This window comes from Amblyomma mixtum, chromosome 10 (genome assembly GCF_055824585.1).
Source record: "Amblyomma mixtum isolate Tamu chromosome 10, ASM5582458v1, whole genome shotgun sequence".
Lineage (NCBI taxonomy): Eukaryota > Metazoa > Arthropoda > Arachnida > Ixodida > Ixodidae > Amblyomma > Amblyomma mixtum.
In genome coordinates, this window is record NC_143021.1 from 70,050,574 (window position 1) to 70,075,755 (window position 25,182).

At 44.9% G+C, this 25,182-nt stretch overlaps 1 protein-coding gene across 6 annotated transcripts in view; it reads right to left on the bottom strand.

Annotated features, from left to right (window-relative positions):
- Positions 1–25,182, bottom strand: part of ValRS (Valyl-tRNA synthetase) — a 111,840-nt gene that overhangs the window by 83,825 nt on the left and 2,833 nt on the right. For all 6 annotated transcript variants that reach the window (XM_089563279.1, XM_089563282.1, XM_089563280.1 and 3 more), the window contains exons 3-8: positions 23,990–24,090; positions 14,528–14,655; positions 13,628–13,792; positions 11,299–11,380; positions 10,738–10,857; positions 4,387–4,495 (exon numbers count right to left, since the gene is read on the bottom strand). In XM_089563279.1, coding sequence (XP_089419405.1) covers positions 4,387–4,495; positions 10,738–10,857; positions 11,299–11,380; positions 13,628–13,792; positions 14,528–14,655; positions 23,990–24,090 — 705 coding nt within the window. The remainder of the gene's footprint in view (positions 1–4,386; positions 4,496–10,737; positions 10,858–11,298; positions 11,381–13,627; positions 13,793–14,527; positions 14,656–23,989; positions 24,091–25,182) is intronic.

The window sequence follows — 25,182 nt, forward strand, 5'->3', positions numbered from 1 at the left end:
AACTTGTACAATGCGAGAAAATAAAAATTGTGTTCTTGCTTTTTCAACCTTCCGAGTAAAAAAATTGCAAACTTCGCTTCTGGAGCTATGCGGTGCAAAAAACGCACTTTTCAGGGCAGCCTTAGGGCAAGATGCCTAAAGATCGTCCTACTGAATATTTTTCGCAGTATTTTTCAGCTGTTTTTACTCGCCTCAGGCAAGTTCTGTTGCTCTAGACTTGACAGATAGCTTTCAGTACGGTCTCAAAATTGGCCGAAGTTCAAAAACGCCAAAAAAGCGACAACTTTGACTTGGGCTTAAAAAAAAACATCATCATCGAATTTTGTTAAAATTTGCCTGAATAATCCTCAATGCATGATAATTTTAAGCCACTAGAATAGTGTTGCATTATATAGTTCTAAAATACAAAAATAAACACGAAACTGAGTTCATGTTTTTGTTATGTAGAATTGCTTATTACTGCCTCTTGGAAATAGTAGCTGTCAGAAATTTGATTTAGCACTCATTGAACGTGGTTACATTTTATTTACCCCAATATCCGAACCATTCTCAATGCTTGTAGAGCTTCTATTCGCTTGTTAGCGGCGCTCTTAATGCGTGAAAGATGGGAATAAATTCGCTACTTTGCCTGATGTCATAAGAATTGGCTCGTGGTGGTCAAACGTTGTTTGTATTCTCTAATTTATTCGTCGTACGGTCTGTTGTTATATATAATCGATTCATTAAAGATATTAGGTCATTTCTCGGTTCTTAGAAAAATTTTTGTGTATAAAAGTTAATATTAATGCGTTTCTGAAGTCGGCGTTTTCGAGCCTGCGTCTATTTACCTGTGTGTTCAATGGTTCTACAAGGCACTGTCAGGAGACAAAACGTCGTCTCCTGAGGGGAACGATTTATCTGCAAGGTTTTTAATCATGGGGAGTTTTCATCGGGAGGCAATTTAAAAATGGAATGCCGCTTCATGTGCACATTGCAATTCAGAAAATCGTAACAAGAAACAAACGGCGGCAGTTGATTTCGGTTTTGCGCACAGTATAATGTCCAGCACGAAGCGCTAACCAGATCACAGTCTCTTTCATTCAGAAGCAGTGGTGGAGGCCACGTAGGATGCACTGCCTTCAGTTGAGTGAACGTACATAGGGCAAAATACATGTCTAGAACACGTTCTGAGCCTGTTTCAGGCTGATCACGCGATAACTAGTGATAAGATTTGGTTAAAAATAGTCTGGATGTAAACATGTGCAGTTAAACTCATAGAATTCAATTGTCAATTTTTGCCTTCCTAGTCGCAGCGGCTTTTGGAGCGGCGGAACGCACAGTTTGGTTGTTCTAGGCATGTGTTTTGCCCTCTGTACTTCCACAGGTGGAGCATCTCAACTCCAGGCACCTTCTTTGCCAGTTTCCATTGTTCCTTCTTCACTTCGCAAAATTCTGCAAGCTCCCTCGGTGGCAGCTCCAGAATGGTGATGTTCTTTAGTGTTTCTTGAATTGCGTCTACGAAGCCTCCGGCTCTGTGTATGGCCTCACTTGCAGGCTTCCGCAAGTTGTGTTGTGATGCTCAATGTTTCACCAGCCCACCAACGCCGTTGCAAGCATTTTTGCAGTGTGCAGAGGCCGAAAACATCAATATCGTCCGCTGACATTCACTGCGCTGCAGCTCATGAAACAGGTATTTATTCCTGAAGTCAGCGGGAGCCCCGTCGCTCAAATATATTATCTTGGTGTAGATTGGCGCGTTTTCTTCGAGATGTGCTTTGATTTTCGACAGAGCCAAGCATGCATGAGCGGAATCATGAGACATATCGTTGAAATTAACGGCGTAGGTACGAGTCGATTTTCTTGACATGACAACGCAGGTAAACACAGTTACCTGCTTTTTCTGCCAATGGTATGCTTGTACTGAGTCTGGAAGCACAACTGTTCTTTTTTGGCGAAATCAAAATGTAAAACAATTGCACCTCTCTTGCAGCCGTGTGTTTTTTCATGTATTGCTCTTGCTTGCACAGATATAATGTAGTTGTAGGGGATACATTTCATGGTCGCTCTTAGAAATTCTCTCACAAACGATGAAGCGGTCAGAGTTTCTTTAACTAGCTCACTGTATTCCCATGTAGCAATCAACACCTCATCCTCGCTGCTGATTTAAAAACTTTCCAAAGTGAAAATGCCATCATGTGGATAGTGGCACAATTCCTGAGGAAACGTGACGCAGCATCACACCATCGAGCATCACAACACAACTTGCAGAAGCCTGTAAGTGAGGCCATACACAGAGCCGGAGGCTTCGTAGACGCAATTCAAGAAACACTAAAGAACATCACCACTCTGGAGCTGCCACCGAGCGAGCTTGCAGAATTTCGCGAAGTGAAGAAGGAACAATGGAAACTGGCAAAGAAGGTGCCTGGAGTTCAGACGCTCCACCTGTGGAAGTACATTGACTCCACTGAAGGCAGTGCATCCTACGTGGCCTCCACCGCTGCTTCTGAATGGAAGAGACTGTGATCTGGTTAGCGCTTCGTGCTGGACATTATACTGTGCGCAAAACCGAAATCAACTGCCGCCGTTTGTTTCTTGTTACGATTTTCTGAATTGCAATGTGCACATGAAGCGGCATTCCATTTTTAAATTGCCTCCCGATGAAAACTCCCCATGATTAAAAACCTTGCAGATAAATCGTTCCCCTCAGGAGACGACGTTTTGTCTCCTGACAGTGCCTTGTAGAACCATTGAACACACAGGTAAATAGACGCAGGCTCGAAAACGCCGACTTCAGAAACGCATTAATATTAACTTTTATACACAAAATTTTTTCTAAGAACCGAGAAATGATCTAATATCTTTAATGAATCGATTATATATAACAGACCGTACGACGAATAAATTAGAGAATACAAACAACGTTTGACCGCCACGAGCCAATTCTTATGACATCAGGCAAAGTAGCGAATTTATTCCCATTTTCACGCATTAAGAGCGCCGCTAACAAGCGAATAGAAGCTCTATAAGCATTGAGAATGGTTCGGATATTGGGGTAAATAAAATGTAACCACGTTCAATGAGTGCTAAATCAAATTTCTGACAGCTACTATTTCCAAGAGGCAGTAATAAGCAATTCTACATAACAAAAACATGAACTCAGTTTTGTGTTTATTTTTGTATTTTAAAACAATATAATGCAACACTTTTCGAGTGACTTAACATTATCATGTATTGAGGATTATTCAGGCAAATTTTAACAAAATTCGATGATGATGTTTTTTTTTAAACCCAAGTCAAAGTTGTCGCTTTTTTGGCGTTTTTGAACTTCGGCCAATTTTGAGACCGTACTGAAAGCTATCTCTCAAGTCTAGAGCAACAGAACTTGCCTGAGGCGAGTAAAAACAGCTGAAAAATACTGCGAAAAATATTCAGTAGGAAGATCTTTAGGCATCTTGCCCTAAGGTTGCCCTGAAAAGTGCCTTTTTTGCACCGCATAGCTCCAGAAGCGAAGTTTGCAATTTTTTTACTCGGAAAGTTTAAAGAGCAAGAAAACAATTTTTATTTTCTCGGATTGTACAAGTTGTAAAAAAGTTCTGAAAAAATGCTGATGCGCGGAAAAAATTTTTTGTGCATGGAATGAGGCTTCAAACTTGCAACTTTGCAAAGTGTCAAAAACGACATTCTCCACCTCTTGTGACGTGCGATTTTTTTCCGAGCAAACTACGAAGCTTCTTGCAAAACTAAGGTTCATTCCTTTGTGTGGACACATTTGCCCATCCTATATAAAAATTTCATTGAAAACAAAAAATGGTCATGGGACCTCGATTACCGTTCTTATCGTACAAATATTTACAGAATATACAAGTTAGATACAAAGGCAAAAAGACAAACAACCAAAAGGTGGAACTGGCTAATACTAGGGGAGGCCCCTACTCGGCGTAGCCAAAGATGCGTAGCATCTCACCTTAGCGCAGAACCCCGCTTCTGGCTCCGGGACCCGGTTTTAAAGCCCTAGAGGCCCGGCCCACATTTGGTAGCTTCCAATCATGTTACACTGCTGACATGATTGGTTTACCGAGAGCATGGCCAGCCCTCCAGCTTCCGTAGGGCAAAACGCCCTTTCCATTGCAAAATAAAAGTAAAAACAAACACAAATACACGTTCGTGCCAGCACGTACGCGAATCGGTACCGCGGGGCGGGGGGACACCCGTATTTCACGGCGCATTCGCGAGCGGCCGCGTTCCCAGAAAGACGCTTTGCTTTGAGCGCCCCAGCCGCGTTCCGATGACCCCGCGTACACTACTGATCCCTTACACACCGTGGCATGCAAAAGTGCTGTGCCCCCAATGCAATGCATCCTTTTGCAGCACTGCGAGCAAGAGTGCGCAAAGCAAGAGTGAACTGACCTGAGCCTTCCACCTGGTAGGCGAACGAGATGAGCACACCAAACTCCACCTTGTCTGCATACCCGGGCACTGGGAGCAGCGTGCGGCCAGGGAGCTCCCTCTTGTCCACCTGTGACAGGGGAACAACGCCCACTTTCTTCCAGACAGCACTGTCAAGCTTCATCCAAAAATGGTTGTGCCACAAGCATGTCTGCTCGAGGAGTATAATTTATCACCTCAAGGACCCCGGGCATGGGGCCCCCCAGGGGCCTGACAGACTGCACCTCGATCTGTCTGGGTTGGCTGCTGCCGATATGATGCATGCTTCCTGAGATGAATGGCAAAACTTTGAGGCACAATCGAGATATTTTTCTTCCCGTTTTAACATTAGACAAAGAGGCTTTAGTGTGTCCTGTCTAAGGACACACTAGTAACATGTGAGTAATCACAATAAATGAAGCGTGACTTTGTATTTTTTTCAAGCGTTAAGGAGAGGTTTGATGAGGGTCCCATACTGCTGAAACGAATTCAAATTTAGGGCGGACAAAAGTTTGGTACACTAATAATTTGATGGAAGGAGTAGCAAAACGAAGATTGCATCGTAGAAAGCCAAGGATGCGGTTAGCATCATTAGCAATGTTCGTGGTATGCAGAGACCATGTTGGGGTATAAGCAATGCCTCAATGCTTGCAGGTAACACACTTCAGAACTGAACAGAGGGAATATGGGGTTGCCTGCGGTGAAAAGAAATCACACATGTTTTAGCAACACAAAGGGACATCAATCAATGTTTGCACCAAGCTTCGCTTCAAGTTGGACCTTGTTCAACGGTGACGGCATCAGTCCTTGTAGAAGTCGGGCGATAAATTACGCAATCGTCGGCGAATAGTCAGATGCCAGAGGCAACGTTAGAAGGAAGACCGTTAATGTAAATGAGAAAAAGCAAGGATCCGAGCACTGTGCCTTGAGGGACACCTGAAGTAGCCGGAGAACGAGGTGACGACAATTGGCAGACGAATTGCTCTCTATTAGTTAAAAAATTCTGAGGCCACTTCATAGCCAAATGACTAATGTTTAAACTCGAGATTTTTCCCAGTAACCTTTTGTACGGTACTTTACACAAAGCTTTTTCAAAGTCAAGGAAGAGCATGTCAACAGGAATGTTCAAGTCAAGATGCGAACTAAGGTCACTGATAAAAACAGCTAGTTGGGAATCACAGAGAAGTCCTTTTAAGGGGGGACACTGGTCTTTGAGACCGAAAAATGACCAAAAAATCGATCTTCAAAAAGTGATATTTGTGCAATTCACAGTTATCTTCCAAATGTACCAGCTTTTTCCTTCAAGAAATCAACATTTTGACCATAATATTAAATTCAGATCGTGTGGGCTGAATTTATGCAGGAGCAGACAATTTAATGGCATGGAAATTTTGGACCTCTCGCTGTCTTAGTATGTCGGTATCCCAACATCGAGGACAGACAGAGATGTCATACTGTTCGCTCAGGGAAGCTGAAGGCACAGTGTGAGTGCAATAATCAAAGCAGATTTGTTCAGTCACACTTCAAAAATTTATAATTTCGCAAAGTTTATCGATGCATTACATTCACACCTTGAACATTGATATTCCAAGTGCTGTAAAAGTACTAATGAGGGTAAAATAGAAAAGTGGTTTTGATTATTGCACTCGTTACTCACCATACTATATAGCCATGGATTGAAAATGATTTTTTATTGAGCAGTTTTTTTTTTGCACATAGGTACTAATGAATGTAGCAGAACTTTTTGCTGGTCTAGTTGGTCCATTCTGACATTGGTGAAAACAGCGCGAAAGAAGAAGCCCGAAGGCGAAACGAGGAAGTGACAGGAAAGAGCGCTGACTGACAACTGAATTTATTGAGCGAAACTCGCGCAATATATAGGAAGGCAGTGCCAAAGATAGTCAGATGCAGTCAACGTCACATGGTGCAAAGAGCCATAAAAGCGATAAAAACAAAAGAAGGTGAAAAAGCTAACAGTGAACTGAATATCAAAAGCGATGGTAACAAAATGAAAACTACACTCAATGACTATACACAGTTAATGTCACATGGTGTAAAGAGCCAAAAAAGTGATAAAAACATAACAGGGTGAAAAGGCTAAAAGTCAGCAGAATCTCAAGGGGATGGTAACAAAACATAGACATCTCCGGTTACTGCAATCAGACAAGGAAGGAGGGTTTGTCGTGGTGCCGCCCGGAATCTACGGAGAAAAGACCCGCTGTGCGGTGGAAAAGAACTTCACTCAGACGAGCCTCAAGCCAAGTAAAGTGAAATCGCGAGCTGTCGCCCTCTGCAAGAACTTGGAACTGGAGCAGTTGGCAAATTCTATAAGTAAGTGCAAAGAAAAGACTCTTAGCATGTTTTTTACTGCAAAGACTCACAAAGAGGAGGTTCCGTTCCGGTGTATTGTTAGTGAGCGCTACACTTACCAAAGGGTTATTAGCCAATACCTGTTAAGGCATTTAAACTCGCTTGTCGTTGATGATCCCTTCTGTACGAAGAACTCGGCGGAAATTATTGCTTTCTTTCAATCCTCATTGGAAGTGTGTTTTCGGTGGATGCCAAGGACCTTTTCTATTCCATTCCACACAAAGAGTTGTTCTCTGCTGTTCAGTCTTGCATTGAAAAGAAAGGTGTGTTGTTTCAAAATTCAGCGGGTATTTCAATGGAGAGTTTTCTTTCTTTGTTGGAATTCTACCTTAGTGCTACTGTGGTCGAGTTTGACAATCAGGTGTACATACAGAACAAAGGAATTTGTATAGGGTCCTGTGTAGCGCCAGTGTTGAGTAATATTTTTCTCGCAGCAGTTGACAAAAATCTGGACGATAGGTTCGACAAGAGCAAAGTATTAAAGGTTTTCAGGTATGTCGACGATTCTTTAGTTGTGTTAACCAAGCAAGATGCACCAGCTTACAGAGCCACTGTAAATGAAATTCTAGATGCGTTTAATGAACTGAGCCATGGTTTGGAATTCACTTGTGAATTTCCACAAAACAACAAGTTACAGTTTTTGGACTTGGAACTCTCCTTGGAACGAGATAGATTCTGTTGGATGTACAAGCCTCGAAGTCAAAAAGAGCTGTTGTCCTACGAGTCAGCTCACTCAAAAACAGTTAAAAGAGCCATAGCCACATCAGGATTAGGATCTGCACTAACAAAATCATGCGAGCATTGCATGCAAGAGAGCTTCCAACTGCAGACCGCACGGTTAATACAGGCAGGTTTTCCCCAGACTGTGATCTCGGCAGTGACTGAAGCTCTGCTTCAGAAAGTTGAAGGCAAGAAGAAAAACGTTACTCAGGAAAGCAATAGGAGGGTGAGGCCAGCCGTTATCCCGTATTCCCACCGGGTAGCACATAATTTGAAAAAGGTTGCAAATAAATATGAGATTCCCGTAGTCTTTTCTGCCCCTTGCAAACTAGCTACGTTGTGTCACAGGATAAATAACGAAAAGCCAAGACAGCAAACCTGTGGCGTAAAGCATGCCAGCATGTTCGTCAGGTGTAGGGAAGGGGTGATTTACCAGATTCCGCTTACATGCGACAAAGTTTATATTGGACAAACCGGAAGGTGCCTGAACGAACGTTTAAGGGAACATGAGCACTCACTTGAAAAAGGCACTGGCTCTAATCTAGCGCTTCATTGCAAAGATTGTAAATGCATGCCTCGATTACGCGGAACTGTTGTTCTTGATAGGAGTAGAGACAGCGTAGCCCGGGAGTTGAAGGAGGCTTTCTTTATAAAAGGAAGGGCTTGGAATGTGTCAGTGACGCATCAAAATCATTGTACGGGAGTGAACTAGCCTTTTTGGAACAACATTGCTAAATTTTTATTGTTGACACGCGTGTTTCAAGCGTTGAGTGTCACTGCTTCATCGTTTTATTGTTAAGGTCTGTGCATGTTTTTAGCCATACGTTGTTACATTCAGTTAGTTTTTATTCTTTCCACAATTCCATTTCGTCAGTTTTTATCGGTTTTACCCTTGTTACCTGCTATGGATGTTTTTCGGTTTTTAAGGCTCTTTACACCTTGTGACATTAACTGTTTAAGTCATCATGATTTTTTTTTTTTTTTTTGTTACCATCCCCTTGAGATTCTGCTGACTTTTAGCCTTTTCACCCTGTTATGTTTTTATCGCTTTTATGGCTCTTTACACCATGTGACATTAACTGTGTATAGTCATTGAGTGTAGTTTTCATTTTGTTACCATCCCTTTTGATATTCAGTTCACTGTTAGCTTTATCACCCCGTTTTGTTTTTATCGCTTTTATGGCTCTGCACCATGTGACGTTGACTGCATCTGACTATCTTTGCCACTGCCTTCCTATATATTGCGCGAGTTTCGCTCAATAAATTCAGTTGTCAGTCAGCGCTCTTTCCTGTCACTTCCTCGTTTCGCCTTCGGGCTTCTTCTTTCGCGCTGTTTTCACCAATGTCAGTACTAATGAATGACTAATTAAAATTAATTATCTTGGGAACCGACTTATTTATGAGAAAGGTAATTTCATTGCTGAAATCAATATAAAAAACTGAGCAAGGTGGTGCAGCTTCATTAGGATTGGACTAAAAATAAGGAAAACAGGTCTAAGACCAGTGTACCCCCTTAAAGGGGCTGCGAAACACTGCTTGGGGGGATACCGGCTATACTTCAGGTGGGTTCTTTATGTCACACAGATGCTGACTTAAAAAGAATTACAGGAATAGATGCACAGGTATGGGAGTTATTCAGTGGAGAAATTTCAAAATACAAGCAAACAAAATGCTGCCCTCAACTCGATTTTGGCGGGGCTTCCCACTCCTATTTCGCGCTCCCAATGACGGCACCTGGCGCAACCAATCAAAACAGCCAGCCAGAGCACGTCGCGGAAGTTTGTACTCCATGGTTGCCTGCTCTCTGTAACTCGTTCTTGCTGAGACTGGCAGCATCGTTTCCATGCCAGAGCGCCCCTGGTGGTGTATTTTTATTTTACTTGCTTTGCAGGGCTTTTATCTAAGACAAACAAGTTGTTTTTGTTGATCTAATATAAAACGCAGACAGGTGACAAAGTGTGTCTCTATTTATTCACACAATTTGCAGTATATTTACTGTTTGTCCGATCACCAAGCTCGCGCCAGGTGATGTCATATCCGCTGCTAAAAACCCGCCACTGTGTGGCGACAGCATCAGAGCCATGTTGTTTTTGGGAGGACATTAAAATATTAAAAAACGGAATATACACGGTATTACCGACGCTAATAGCACCATTATAACTCACTGTATGCAATCAACAGGCAAAACAGTTGACTAAGATTGTGTTTCTGGGCCCCTTTAAGAAACCATGTTGGTTAGGGTGAAAAAAGTTGACCGAGACTAGAAATCTGATGATGTGAGAATAAATAACATGTTCCATTAGTTTTGAACAGATGCTTACAAGGAAAATAGGATGGTAGTTTTTACATGAAAAAGATGAACCTGTTTTGGCAAATGGGACGATCTTCCCGATTCCCAGTCTTGTGGGAGCACACCTGATGACCGTTGAAATAGGCAGCACACACTAACAATGTTCTTAGTATTTTGCAGGACCATCAACACCAGATGAAGACACTATCCCTTAGTTTCATAATTCCATTAGGAATGCCTGGGTGATCAAAGTGTGGTAATTCGCCGTCAGGTTCTTTAGTAAAGAATGCGACAGACATATTCCAGAATGAGAATGTGTAATGTTAAGAGGCCTGTGGCATGTAGGGTTAACAGTTTTCCAAAATTTGTAAGGATTGGTGCATAGCATGAATGGTAATACTGATGAAAAACTTTTGGTTTGGCTCGCTAAAGATTGGAATGTTTTTTCAGCAGACTGATATTTTTTCCATGCACAAGCGGAAGACACTACTATGCATGAATCACCACGAGGTATTTGCCTACGACCGCTAAATAATTTATAATCCAATTTTTCTGTCATGCTGTTTCAGGTTTGGTTTCAACAGCCGTCCAACGGCTGTGACATCAAAGTGTGCTTATAGGTCGTGTGAGGCATGGAAAAACGTCGACATAATCGCTGCTCCATCGTTTTAATTCACTACAGCCTTCCTCAATAACTGGATTGGCAACTAACGTGGAAGCAGCGATTGTACTGCAGTTTTTTTCATGCCTCACGTGACCCATAAGCACACTCTGACATCACTGTCCTCGTTTAGCTGTTGAAACCGAAACAGCATGAGAAAGAAACTCTATTACAAATTGTTCAGTGGTTGTGGGAGGATAGCACGTGGTAGTACATGCCTTACACAAACAAGACAACATTCCTCCAAGAGAAAGAGAAATGGCCCCTCCAGCACAAGAAAATGTCCAGAGACCTCAATGTCGGAGATGGCCGACCGCAGGGTGCAGGACCAGTTGATGAGCCGGTTGCAGCGATAGATGAGCCCCTGGTCGTGCAGCCGCACAAAGGCCTCCGTCACCGCCTTGCTCATTTTCTGGGCACAGGAGAACCAGCACACAGCGCTCCTTAGTGCAGCACAGTGTTGCTTAGTCTGGGTTGCATTACTGTGCAAAGTACATACAAACATCTTTCTCAGTTTTTTCATTCTGAACACATGTTTCATCTTGGATTCAATGTTCAAAGGTATTTTTTCCCCATATCACATTCATATTGGAAAATTTCGACACTCACACACCTTTCATGGATTTTGCCAACACAAAAAAATGGAAGAACAACAGACAGCTGGGCTGGTACTTTGTCACATTTTATCATCACATGTGGTGAGGAGTCCTTCTTGACATGCAAAATACTGTTTCACCACATCTCAAAACCATCGTCCAGTATTTTACTACGATGCATTCCGGAACTTTTTGGGGGACCATTCAGTAATTAAGATGTTGCACAGCACAGATTGACTGCAACGGTTGCCACTTACAGGCTCCATGGTAAAGGTGGCACGGTCAAAGTCCACAGAACACCCCATCATGCGCAGCTGCTGGTAGATTCTATCCCCTTTTCTGAAAAAACAATGCAGTGCAACTGTCAGCTAAAAGAGGGGCTGCATTTCCTTTCTCTGACTGCAAACAATATTTATTACAATACCTGCAGGGCGTTATAGAGGGTGAAAAAAAAAATACAAAAGTACAGGCAAAAATCATGATGCAGACGCTTGTTCAATGATATGCTTGGAGATAAGTGGGGTGGAAGGTGGTTCCACTCAGTGCTAGTCTCCAGTATGAAAGAATTCTTGAACAACCAAAAAAAAACCGGAGGACACTTAAGCTTCACGTGTAAGAGTGGGAGCATGTTGCCAGGGAGTCCGTTCGGCCTAGCCCGTTGGACACATCTCTATCACGAACAGGCCGCAGCGACACTGCTCCCTGAATTGGCCTTTGTGGAAAGGCGAGGAGGTAGCTTGTAGTGAAAGAGGGGCCGCAATGGAGGTTGACCCCAGCAGCACACGTGCACCACAGCAAGGGTTCTCTGACATCGCCATGGCTGGCTCAGAACGTGGCCCCCGTCTGAAGCCCACAGAGGTGTGCTATCACTGGGCTCCGCATTCAGACCAGTTGACGACTTCAGTCTGCCGGTCCTCCAAATTCAAATCCACAACCCCTGTCAGTGCATGTCGAAGAACCCCAGGTGGCCGAAATTACCAGAGTGCTTCACTACGGCATCCCTCATGGCCCCAGTGGCTGTGGAACGCACAACTCCACAAACCGAACACAGTCATAATGCCACCTGTCGTGCCTCAGCGCAAGCTGTTCGTCGCATTTACTTTCATCTCCACAACATAGGTGGCACTGCTTTGCCACAGCTCATGGCAGCCAATTGACATCATTAAGTCCCTTAAAACATAACCTAAAGCATGCTCCTCCTCACCTCCGTGCCCATGCCTATACCACTCTAATTCGACCTACAATTGAATACTATGCCTCGGCTATTTGGGACCCGTACCAATCTTACCTAATAAATAACACTGAATCATTGCAGAACCGCACAGTTCGTTTTATTTATTCTGATTATTCATGTCAATACCAGCATCACAGCCTTGAAGAAACACGCAGGTCTCAACAATTTATGTCTCCGCTGCAAAGTTGCACGACTATCACTTTTTCATAAACTGTATCATCATCGCTCACTTCATAGCAACTTTTTTCTTTGCCTCTGACTTTTGACCGCCGCGATCATCCCTTTAAATTTAGGCATTTCACGTACAGAACATTCAACTATGCGCATTTATTCTTACTATGCACAGTATCTGACTGGAACACCCTGCCTTCACATATCGCTACCACCACTGATCCTGATAAATATTTTAATCTTATATCTTCAATACCTACTGCTTAACTCCTTGCGTACATTGTCATTTTATTTGTTCATGGTTTCCTTTTTTTGCATGGTATGTTATTAAAATGATTCTTGCATTAGTGTTGTTTGTATAATTTTAATACTGTAGTAATTTGCACTGTTTGCCACGCTGCCGCACTTTCGATTCTTTTGCTTATTTATGTCATGCTAAGTGTTTTATTTGTGCTTTTGTTGTTTTACATGTGTGGTTTTGTTTTATTTTGATCTATTGCCTGTGCCCCGCCCCCCCTATGTAATACCCTCTTGAGGGCCTTTAGGGGTATTTTGTAAAAATAAATAAATAAAATGCTTTACAGAGTAGAACATGATTGTTATTGGGTTCATTTTCAAAATTCGCATACGCATAATTACTCATGTACGCATCCGTCCACACAGACAGTTCACAAAGTAAAAGACCACAACACATTCATTAGGCCCACTTTTCCTTCAGTTCAAATCAGCGAGCCTTTGTCTGAGCGTGCTCGCAATCTGAAAGACCCTGATTCTCCCTGTATCTCCACAAGACTTTTTTATCTCGTGTTTCATGTTACAACAACAAACAACCAACAATGCCGACACCGGCTTTGCCGCGACATGAGCTCCTTGATGCTGTCACGTGAAAAGTCGTAAAGCATTAGTTTGCTCTCTTATGAACATGCTAACATGCAAAGCCTCCCTTCCAGTAGAACTTTTTGCTAGGCTAGTTGGTGCCCTCTACTGCCTCTTGTGTTCCCTTCTAAAAAAGACTTCCCCATGGTCTGCAACACCAGTGTTTGTACAAGCATCCACCTGCTGCACGAGCGGTAGGGAGGGAGCTGGCTGACCTCAAGTCACACACAAAACCAGCTTTGAAGCACAATCACTCTGGTACAGCATCAGCCATGCTCCAAATGCATAGAATAAAAACAACATACTCCTCCTTCCACTTCCAGACCTGTTGCACAAATGCTTCCCGGCCAATGTCATGACGAGTCTGGGACGTTTCACGCCACAGCTTTTTTTCCACCACCACCTGGGTTGCAATGCCGGCGTGATCGCAGCCAGGGTTCCACAGTGTTGTGCGCCCCTTCATCCGGTGCCTGTGGGGAGCAGAGGCATCCACTTCAGCTGGAGACATCACAACCGCACAACTACCCAGGCAGGGCTTCTGCTGTCAGCAACGGTGCGCCCGATCGCGGAGGCCACACAGGAGCTTCCCGGTGCTGCCCACGGATGGCGCCCAAGGCTCATCATCACTGTCAACTTTTTCCTCCCCCACGAGCTCCCGCTATCCATATCGACATCGGTATCACCAGCTCCAGACTTTTGTGAGTTGTGGTGGCATGTTAGTTCACTGTAGTTGTGGCTTTCATGTGCTGCCACCGAGCTTCACAGTTTTAGCACAGTGAGGCAACCAAAAGGATGCACTGAGGGACACAGGCTGCAAAAAGAGCGCTTTCCAAGGCAAGCCGTGCGAGTGTCCCGGACTGGAAGAAGGAGAGCTGCTCTGCTGTGCGATGGAAGTGCAGAACAAGGCTGTGCGGCTTCTTGTGGGATGAGCATGCACCGCAGCACGGCACCAGCTCAGAGTCGGGACGACTGAATGTAGAGTAAATGCCACTCATTCCCCGATTGGTGTGTTTTAGTTATTTTTTTTTTTTCTGCACATTGCGTGATGGTGCGCACCCTGAAAATTAGCCCTCGAATCTGGGAGAAAAATCTGCACCCCTCTGATGTATGCCTGTGCACAAACAAACGAATGTCTGGATAATCGCCTGTTGAGCCCCTTGACCCAACAAACGAGCTTCCAGCGTGTGGAGTGGAGGCGCACTCACCAGCGGGTGATGGCATCTTCCACAGCTGAGGTGAGGGCATGCCCCAGGTGCAGGCTGCCAGTGACATTGGGCGGCGGGATGACCATCACAAAGCGCCCCCTGGGGTTCTCCGCCAGGGGATCCCTTCCCTGCAGAGGGGGGGAGAGGGACTCAGACATCACCAGGAAGCTGCACTCCCACGGGGGAAACTCTTGAGCACGGCGCATCGGAAAAACTGCTGCTGGTGCCAGGGAATCCCAGGCACTGGACAGAGCAGCAGTTTAGCTCCAACACAGAACTGACACTTTGGCCCCAATCACATCAAATTCATAGAAATTTCAAATCAGCATCAAAAGATGTTAAAGAAACACTTTATTTCTTGCACGTCAGATCTATCCTCGATTACGCCTCCATTATTTGGGACCCATATCAGGCATACTTGATTGAAGCAATAGAAAAACTCCAAAATCAGGCTGCACGCTTCGTATCCAATAATTATAATCCCTTCCAGAGTATCACTGAGATAAAATCACTGCTGGGCTGGGAACCGTTAAACATCAGAAGAAAAAATTTGAGACTTAAATTCTTGCACCGCATCTTCTACAATCAAACAGGGATTGATAGCTGTAACTACCTTTTGGAACCAACTTACGTCTCGACTCGGCACGACCACTCCAAGAAGGTGCGCAAATACAATACTAACACAAACAGTTTTTCTAAATCATTCTTTCCACAAACTGTGAAAGACTGGAACTTGCTGCCGGAAGAGTGTGTTTCAGTCTTTGATAATCGCGATTTTTACTGTCGACTGTATTCCTGACAATCTAATCCTTTCCTACTATTGTTCAAGATTTCTGTTACCTTTAATAATGTTCACTTATTGTTTTGTTTTTACTTTGATGTTAACTTCGCTTAATGTTCTTGTTGCTTTTTGTGTGAAAATGAATACGTTGTTTTGAAACTGCCTCCCCTGCGATAATGCCTTCGAGGCGACGCAGGTATTCTGTAAATAAATAAATAATAAAAAAAGCTCCCTTTAAAGGGACTGTGCAATGAATTAAAAGTCGCTTGTAAATGTTTTCAGTGCTTAGAAATGATGCTAAGAAGCATTCACGCCAAGTAGCAATCTCCAGAACAGAGCTGGCAAATTTATTATGAATTTTTAAATATCACATTTTTTTTAATTCCGATTGGTGTCTTTGTAGCATCTTTGTAGTTTTGAAACTAAAATCGGGAAAACAGACGTCGGCAGGCCACCACACGCTGTCATTTGCTGGAGCCACGGCAGCCACGGGCACATCTGCTCGTGCCGCTGCGCCTGGGGCAAGCATGAGCACATATGGTTTCAGTTTACCTCTGCCCCCTCGGGCGCCACCCGCGATAATCCAGGAAGGCGAAGAAAGACCGGAGAGACGCTGCTGCTGGTAGACAACCAGGGCAGGGCCCAGACTATTTTTTTTCTTGTTGCTGCCCCGTTGAGGGGGGAGAGGAGGAGCGTGATTTTCAATCGTCTATAACTCCGCTCCTATTGATGCTAGCTCAAAAATTCTTGCGCTGGGGTGACGAGTGACGGAATGCCTTGGGTAATCTCAATTTGCTGCACAGCTTGGACTATGCACATCTCAACAAACACTGTGGAGCTACCACTCGGAGGAGGAGCAGGGGTGTTCTAAAGGAAGCCAAAACTAGCCATGCCATTTAATCTTTGTGCCAAATTTGTAACCGAATACAACAGAACTGACAATGTGAATACAGTTGTTAATAAAGAACAATAAATAATAGCATAAAAATTCTGGACTAGGGCCTTCAAGCCATAGGCAGGCTGCAAATAAATAAACTAATTATTAAATGTTCACCATGAACACTGAACTCAAAATGGCAGCTTTCCAAGTGGAAGCCTTCAATTACACCTAGGATGACATCCGTTTTCAAACTGCATTATTGAACTAGAAATTGTGCACAGCTGGTTCTCTCGGATCATGAATGGCAGCTCATGGGAGGAGGTGAATCCCTTGCAGATGCTCAAGTTCATTGCAATTGTTGACCATCTCTATTGAAGTACAGGAATAGTCTATTCTGCCATCATTTCCTGAAATTGGTTTTTTGCTTTGTTTCTTTTTGCATGTCGCGGACCCAGAGGATCTACAGTAGCCAACCGATATTTCGGACTTCGCTGAGGAACCGTCGCGCACCTCATAGGAATGTGTACATTTTCATGACCGATATTTTGGACTTGCAGAGTCTGAAAGTTTGGATTTTCGGACTAAAACCAACATTACTGTGGTGATCGTTTTTCAACCGAAAGTTTGTTGTTATTTCGGCCTAATGTAGACGCGAGCGGGCATCACTGTCACTACCAACCCGTTTTCCACCACCGTGAAAGGCGCCATCTTGGATTTAAACGGAATGAGCTCGGCGGGCGCAATCGGACGGGCTTGGATAGGCTTGGCTATTTGTTCTCCATCGTTGCCATTCGAGATAATGAGATGCTTTCCATTGCCATCGAGATGGCCTACGAAGGGCCTGCGATCGCATTGAGAACGGGACAGCTGCAGCGTCCGCCGTGGCTTGGACGACACACCCCGCGGTGTGGGGCAGCAAACGCGGTAGACAGGGGGAGGGGGGACTGCATTCAGAGGTGCTCGCGTCTTCCCGTGGGCTACCTCTCGGTCTCCGCAAACGTCACTGCCCCATGCAAACCGACTGTTCTTGCTTCGCGCAGCGAGTGCATTCATTCGCGGCATGACCGCGACCACGTCGCACTGTCTGGTACCACGATGTGACAGCATGCAGGCATGAGGAAAGCACGGCTATGACTCAGAGTAATATTATCGCTTGCAGGCGGAACATGGGGAGCGGCGGTTTTCGCGATTTTGAAAGCTGGTTTTTCGCAGAAAAGTTTATTTTTTTAAGTTCACGGATTTTTCGGACTGTTCGATTATTTGGACCATTTTCCAGGTCCCACTGAGTGCGAAAAATTGGTCGGCGACTGTACTGGCAAGGCTCGGAAAGTGTCCTGGCTTTTGAACCACATCAATAAAACTTCATCCATCCTGATGTTCTAGAGCTTGCCTAAAATGCCAAATTTTATCGGCGGGCTTTCAGGGAGCAGCTCATTCAAGAAACCTTCTGGCATGATGAGGTAAAAGAAGTCCACGCCCCCGATCCTCCCATAGAATCCATTCAACACCAACCAAAAAAAATGGAAAAAAGAAGAAACTGCAAGCTCGGCTATCAGAGAACAAGGGAGGAACAAAGATCAAACAATGCCGCCGCGGTGGCTCAGTGGCTATGGTGCTCGGCTGCTGGCCCGAAAGACGCGGGTTCGATCCCGGCCGCGGCGGTTGAATTTCTTTGGAGGAGAAATTCGAGGCCCGTGTACTGTGCGATGTCAGTGCACGTTAAAGAACCCCAGGTGGTCGAAATTTCCGGAGCCCTCCACTACGGCGTCTCTCATAGCCTCAGTCGCTTTGGGACGTTAAACCCCATAAACCAACCAACCAAAGATCAAACATTATGTGAAGCACCTGTCAGTCTACCTCTGCTTCACATCTTCACCCCTGGTTGCTCTTCACAGTGGCACCACAGTCATGACCCCTGACTTGACCGGCCATGGAAAGTGCAGTAATTTTTTTAAGCCTTTAATGCCTCATCGTTGTAAGCAGGGGTTGTCGACAGAAATGTCACGCTTTTCAATTGGTCGAAATGGTCGTGACGTCACAGTGCGCGAATTTCAAACGGGGCCAATTGTACTTTGGCTAGTAACCATTCAATTGATTAAAGGGATCGTATAGTGATGCTCCAAGTAAGTGGGGCTGAGTTTAGTCAATTGCTTACTTAACCAATTAGCCTAATTAACCTTTCTAGTCAGACCAGATAAATAAATAAAACCGAGTAGGAAATTGGCCGAGCTCGGGAATCGAACCCCGGTCTCCGGAGTGCGAGACGAGCACGCTACCACTCCGCCATGCCAGCTCAATGGTTTGGAATGAACAAAGGCGCGTCTTGTGAATACGGTGTCTACATTCATTCCCATCTTCTTCCCTTCCCGTTACGAAGAGGTTCAGGTGTCCACCGAGATATGCGAGACAGATACATTTCCTTTCCTCAAAAACCAATTTACCGACGAGCGAGGCGTAGAACCGAATGGGCGATGGCGTTCAATGGACTCCCTGGCAGCGTTGCAAGACGCTGTCACATTCCGCTCTTAGAGGCGAAGCTTAACACCTTAACCACACATCAGTGACACAAGCAGCAACACCACGCTTAAGGCTTTCGCCTCACCGCACTTTAGGTCAACAAAGTGCCCCCTGATTTTTTTTCTCATAGCTGAAACTTGGAATAATGACAGCTATAAAGATGTGAAACCGTTTGTATATTCCAGTTTTCCTCTAATCAAGTTCTGGCTCAGTGCAGCTGGTAATTCTTGTTTTTGCCGTATACTTTTTTTGTGTTTTTGGCATATTTCACAAATGTGTGTTCATGTACTTTTGCACTCATGACTCTGCTGCTTGTTTCATTCAGAAGTGTAACTATTAAGCTACAATTTCATGCATTGCAATATGCGCTGGGTGTGTTGTTTCTTGTGAAAAAAATTTTTTTTCTTTCAGTACACTCCAAGTCGTCCATTTTTTCCACGGTAGCGAGAGTTAAGGGCTCATTAAACAAAACAAAAAATTACATTCTAAAATTGCCACTTTTTTTATGACGTGAAATGCTTCAGTAGCATGCTTAAAACAAAAAAATATTTGCACAAACGTTTTACTGGTCATTCCTCGCCCCCTTATCCCATACCTGGGATGAGACCCCACCTGGGCCAGACCTCCTTGCGGCAGAATGTGCAGCTGGTCCTTCACTCTCCAGGTGAGGTGCCGCCTCATTCAGTGCTGACAGCAGCACCTGTGCACTTGTCGCCTGTTTGGCTGCCCATTTTGTCAGGGGAAATGGCACCCCTGTGTACACACAGCCTTTGTGTATGGCCAAACACAGGTTGTCCTTCCACGTAAGGGCAACATGATGGGTCTCAGCCAGTACCATTTGGTTTCTGCCCTGCAGCAACTTGAGGCTAAGAGTCCTTTTCATGAGACCATTTTGAGAACACCGGTTTGTCTCCCCTACAGTAACAGCAGGATCATCAAAGTGGTTGCACCATTCGCGGGAGCTGGCCATCCCTGCTTTCTTCCACTGGGACTCATCACCATCTTCTTCACTAGCAGAATAAAACACGACATCCTCATCACTTGCACTATCATCTGACGGAGACTGACCTCCCATACCAGAATGGATGTTTGTTTGAAAGCGCAAGGCACGCCTTCTGCCATCTGTTGTGCAAACTCTCATTCAATACAAGTGCAAAAAATGGAATCTGTGTTGCCATCTATGTTCTAAATAGAAACGCACTAGTATTTGACTTGGAACATTGCAGAACACTACCTCAGATTGTCATTAGTAAAAAAGTGGCAATTGCTCAAGACGAGCTCAAGTCATCATAAGGGGTTGAAAATAATGGCGCCAAAATAGAACTTCAAAGTAGCCAGCAAGTAGCCAATAGAAAATTTTCATCGCCAGACAGGGTCATAAAGCAGCCAGTGTGACACAAAATAGCCACCACCCTCATTAGTTCCTGATCAATCGCGACACAGCGCTGGCAACATAGAGGAATTCGACAATAACAAGAGGGTGGCAGTTATCGTAATTGGGTTCAATAAGAGGTACAAACTGAATGTGGTACATGCTTGAGCGCCTACATCCAGCCATGATGACCAACCAAATCATCAAAAGCTTCTATGAAGACATGGAACCGGCAAATGAGCAAAGCAGAAACACAGTATACACTGCTACTGTACAGGGGTGGAAGCAGGCTCCACCTTTTTGGAGCAGGCACGGGAGCAGCAAAAGTCTTATTTTGGAGCAGCTTTGGAGCAGCAAAAGGCCCATTTTGGAGCAGCTTTGGAGCAATTTCTAGGCTATTTCGGAGCACTTTAGGAGCAGACTGGCGACATTTAAATGCGACTGAGAGCAATTTTGTTTGCAACTCACCCAAAAACTGCACAAATATTGATCATAAATCCTACAGGCCAGAATTCTTTACAAGGACTGCAATCGTTATAAAGATATTTGCTAGAGTTCATAAAAAAATAGACATGTGGCAGCTACTACAAGGAGTACTTGCAGTAAATTAGCTGTCATCAATTTCAGTTCAGAAAAAAAAAAAACAAGAGAACAACATCATGGCGACAGTTCGTCAAAACCGTCAAAAGAGTGCAGCAAAATCTCAAATGTACTATGTCAGGACCGGAAAAAAAAAAAAAAAGAATACCCGCCAACTGGTGGATTGGGAAAATTGGGAAAATTGCCGCAGCCAAACCAACAAGAAGGCACTCACATAATTTGCGCCCTCGCGTAAATGTGCACCAAGAATTTATTACCCAAGCGTATATGAAAAAAAAAAAAAATGCACGCGGGTGCACTCAAGGCAGGCTGTAGAAAATCGGCGCGAATGCGTTGCTGTGAAAGGCGTGAGTAGCGAGGGGACGCCGCTGTGAAGATGTAACCCCGTAACTGGCCAGGCCAAGCCAAAGCAACGTCCACTGCGTGCGAGGTACGAGCACAACGGTATCTCGCACAATGGGTAGTAAGCCCCTGGCAGCTCCATGTGTAAGAAGCTCGTAATTTGTTTGTTAAATTAGCTCCGGTAAATAAAATTATATTTGCGTGCTGTTTACCCGTCCCACTCGAGCTGGCTTTCCAGGACTCCTCAACACCCGAACCGTTCGGTCTGCCGCCAGTCAGCCGGGCCTATCCGATCCCCATCCGGTGCTAGCTGTCCCCTTCATGGTCCCAGCATCTGCTCACAGTGTGTGGAATCTCTCCTCCGCTCGCAATTTCCTTTCCTCAAACAGAATTTCCAGCCCCTCCTCCCTGCTGCTAGGCAACGGCCCCTGCAGCCACAACCACCCAAAAGTGGGCATCCACTGAAGGCAGTTATGAGCGCTTCCTTTCCTTACGCCAACACCAATGAACACCAACAACCACAAAACAGGCGCCAAAGAGCTCCCTCTGAAACACTGCAATGCTTCCTTTCCTTAAAATGATCAGACTGTAAAATGTCAACGCCAATGAACACCGAACAGACAACAGCGACACCGCAAAACGGGTGCCAAAGAGCTCGCTCAAAAACACTGCATTCAAAATAGAGACCGCAGCCACCAAAGAAAATAAAAACCGCACATGCGGGAAGCTCGCCACGCGCCAAGCTGTTCGGGAAAGCGGCGGTTGTGGCAGGAAAGCCACAAGGCTTTCGCCAAGCACACTTTGGAATTTCCATAGTGTCTTCGCTAATTTTTCTATCCTTCCTCCAAGAGGGAACCCAACTGTCGATGCCAATGCGGTTGCGTCCATTTCATAGTGAGCGCCCAGTGTCGCCCAGCCGACAATAACACTCGGCTAAATTTGGCTCTGTATACCTGCAATGGGCGTAAATTGCCATTTAGGCGCAGGAGATCAAATTGGCACAGCATGGCGCAAATGGCGCAGCACTTCCACCCCTGAGACTGTACTGATGGGCGACTTCAATGCCAAAGTACGAAAGAAGCAGGCCGGAGACCAGGCAGTAGGCAACTATGGCACCAGGAACAGCAGGGGGGAACTGATTAGTAGAGTGCACAGACAGAAATAATTTACAGACCATGAATACCTTCTCCTGCAAATGAAAGAACAGGAAGTGGACTGCACATTGTGCACTCACCCTGGCATTGTAGGGCATGTGGAGGTCCTCGGAAAGGTCCCTTGTAGCAACCACAGAATAGTGTAACGTCTTGAATTACCTTACACTTGAAGAGGGAACGAAAGAAACTAGTGAAGCAGAATCCCATTAAGGAGCTAGCAGCAAGAGGGAAAGTAGAAGAATTCAGAATCTCGCTGCAGAACAGATATTCGGCTTTAACTGAGTTAATGTTTGAACGATAACCTCACAGATACCATTACGGAGTGCACAATAGAAGTAGCAGGCAGGATGGTTAGGATACTGGCAAGCTCTCTCAGGGGATTAGCACGCTCCCTGCGTCCCGGGTCACGACGTGTATTCCTGCTGTGCGGCACGAACACTGAGGGGCACTGTGAAGCCGGGCAACACCTCAGATTTTCCAAAGGGCCTGCACAATACACTCAAGCCAGATAGCTAGGCAAACAGGGCAATGTGGATAAGATAGTTAAGTTCTACACAAGTGTGTACCAGTGCAATCAGGACGATAATGAGACAGCAATGGGACATCCTGCCAGTAATGAAAGCCTTAGGGGAAAGCAGCTGGTGAGGATCAGGCAACAGCAGATGTGTTGAAGGACGGAGGGGAGATTGTGCTACAAAAACTAGCCACCCCTGCATACGCACTGCCTTGTGACCTCGAGGCTTGGAAGAACGCTAACATTATCTGAATTCATAAGAAAGGAGACGTCAGGGACTTGAAGAATTACAGACCAATCAGCTTGCTGTCCGTTGCCTACAAGGTATTCACTAAGGTAATCACTAATAGAGTCAGGACAACCTTGGACTTCAGTCAACCAAATGATCAGGCAGGCTTTCGTAAAGGATACTCGACAACAGACCATATTCACACTATCAATCAGGTGATCGAGAAATGTGCAGAATATAACAGACCCTTATATTAGTGTTCATTGATTACGAGAAAGCATTCGACTCAGTAGAAACCTCAGCAGTCACGGAGGCATTGCGGAATCAGGGTGTACAAAAGTGTTATGTGAAAATATTGGAACATATTTACAATGACTGCACAGCTACCATAGTCCTCTATAAAGGCAGCAATAAAATTCCAATACGGAAAGGTGTCAGGCAGGGACACACAATCTCCCCAATGCTATTCACCGCATGCTTACAGAAGGTATTCCGGGGACTGGAATGGGAAGAGTTGGGGATAAGAGTTAATGGAGAATAGCTGAGTAATTTGCGATTCGCTGATGACATTGCCTTGCTAAGCCACTCAGGACAAGAACTGCAAAACATGATCAATGCAGAGCAGAACGGTGGATCTAAAAATTAACATGCAGAAAACTAAAGTAATGTTCAACAGACTCTGAAGGCAACAGTAGTTTACAATTGTATGCGAGGTGCTGGAAGAGGACATCTCTACTTAGGGCAGGTAGTGACCGCAGATCTGGAGAGGGAAATAAGTAGAAGAATAAGAATGGGGTGGAGCGCATATAGTTCTCTCAGATCATGAATGGTGGTTTACACCCATATCCCTCGAGAGGAAAGGGGTTAAGGACAACGCAGCGAGCTGTGGAAAGAAAAATGATAGGTTAAGAGATCGGAAACGGGCGGAGTGGGTCAGGAGGCAAGGCATTATGAGCCACCAATGGCAGCACCAGGGAGTGGACTGGGCAGCCCAGAATTGTGTTTTCAGCCAATCTGCGCCAAGAGCCAGGTGCACTTGGCCTCAACATGTGGTGAAGAAACAGAAGGCTCACCCCGTACTCAGGCTTGAAGAAGTGGCTTTTCTCCCACCAGGCGTACCAGGCCGCCTCCACATACCGGGGGCTGTACGCATCTGGCATGGGACCCGACGTGTCTGTGCAGGGCATAACATCAGAGATCTTGTTAATCCCTCAGGGCAGAGGGGGGTGGGTACAAAGCAGGGAGAAAAACGCACACAGAGTGCAGATTGGTTAACAAGACTGTGCTATTACAAAAGGTAGTCAGTAAGTGCTGACTTGAAAGATGGTAAATGAATGAGCTGAGCACAACACTGGTACAGCAACAGGGATTGGTGACCTTACACCACTGGCCAAATTGAGAAGACATTTGGGAAAAAAAGAAAATTTTATGAAACGGAGACGGGCAAGCAATTTTCCTAAGTAAACCTGGAACCTAAGATTTAATTTTCCAGTCAGAAAATCCCTCCTTCCTACTGCAATGACAAAAGTGTGAACTTTTGCAACCCAATAAGCAAAACGTCATCCATTAAAGGGATACTGAACCAAACTTTTGGAGCTGCTCTTTCACATGTAAACAAGAGCTTGACTGCTGAAACTGATAAACGCGACATGCATTTTAGCGAAAAAGGTGGCTAACATGTTTTTTTCCACGATTTAGTGCCGTATCGTTGCCCCTGGAAGCTACGACTAGACATCACCGTTCCCGCAGGAGCAGAATTGCTGGCGGGTTTTCCAGTTTTTAGTTCTGCTTCGGCTGCTCATCACCATCTGCGTACACAGATGTGGCAAGAGGTTAATCGATGCTGTCTACATACCATAACCGTATGCACGTTTACACACGCTAAATGCAGCTATTTTTTCCAGACCTTACGCCATTTCTAACATTCTCACTTTTAAAACAGAGGCGCGACATGTTCAGACTAGTGGTGCCATCTGGTGGTTAAGAAGGGAACCATTGTTGTCAACAAACCGACGCACCTCTTAACCTAAAGGGGGCAGAATCGTCACTCTAAATAAAAAAATAAAGCAAATTTATTACTCGTACGTTTCCTTAGATCCGATATGAGACGAAGCGAAAGACCGGTGGCCCATTTATGGCCATTGAATGTGCTGAAAAAGGCAGTAACAATAACAAAAACCAGTCCGAAGCGAGGCGCCATGCATTGAAGGGTGCCGCCATATCTGTCGCCGCGGGAGGGTGCCATGACTTCCACGCTCTTTACCTC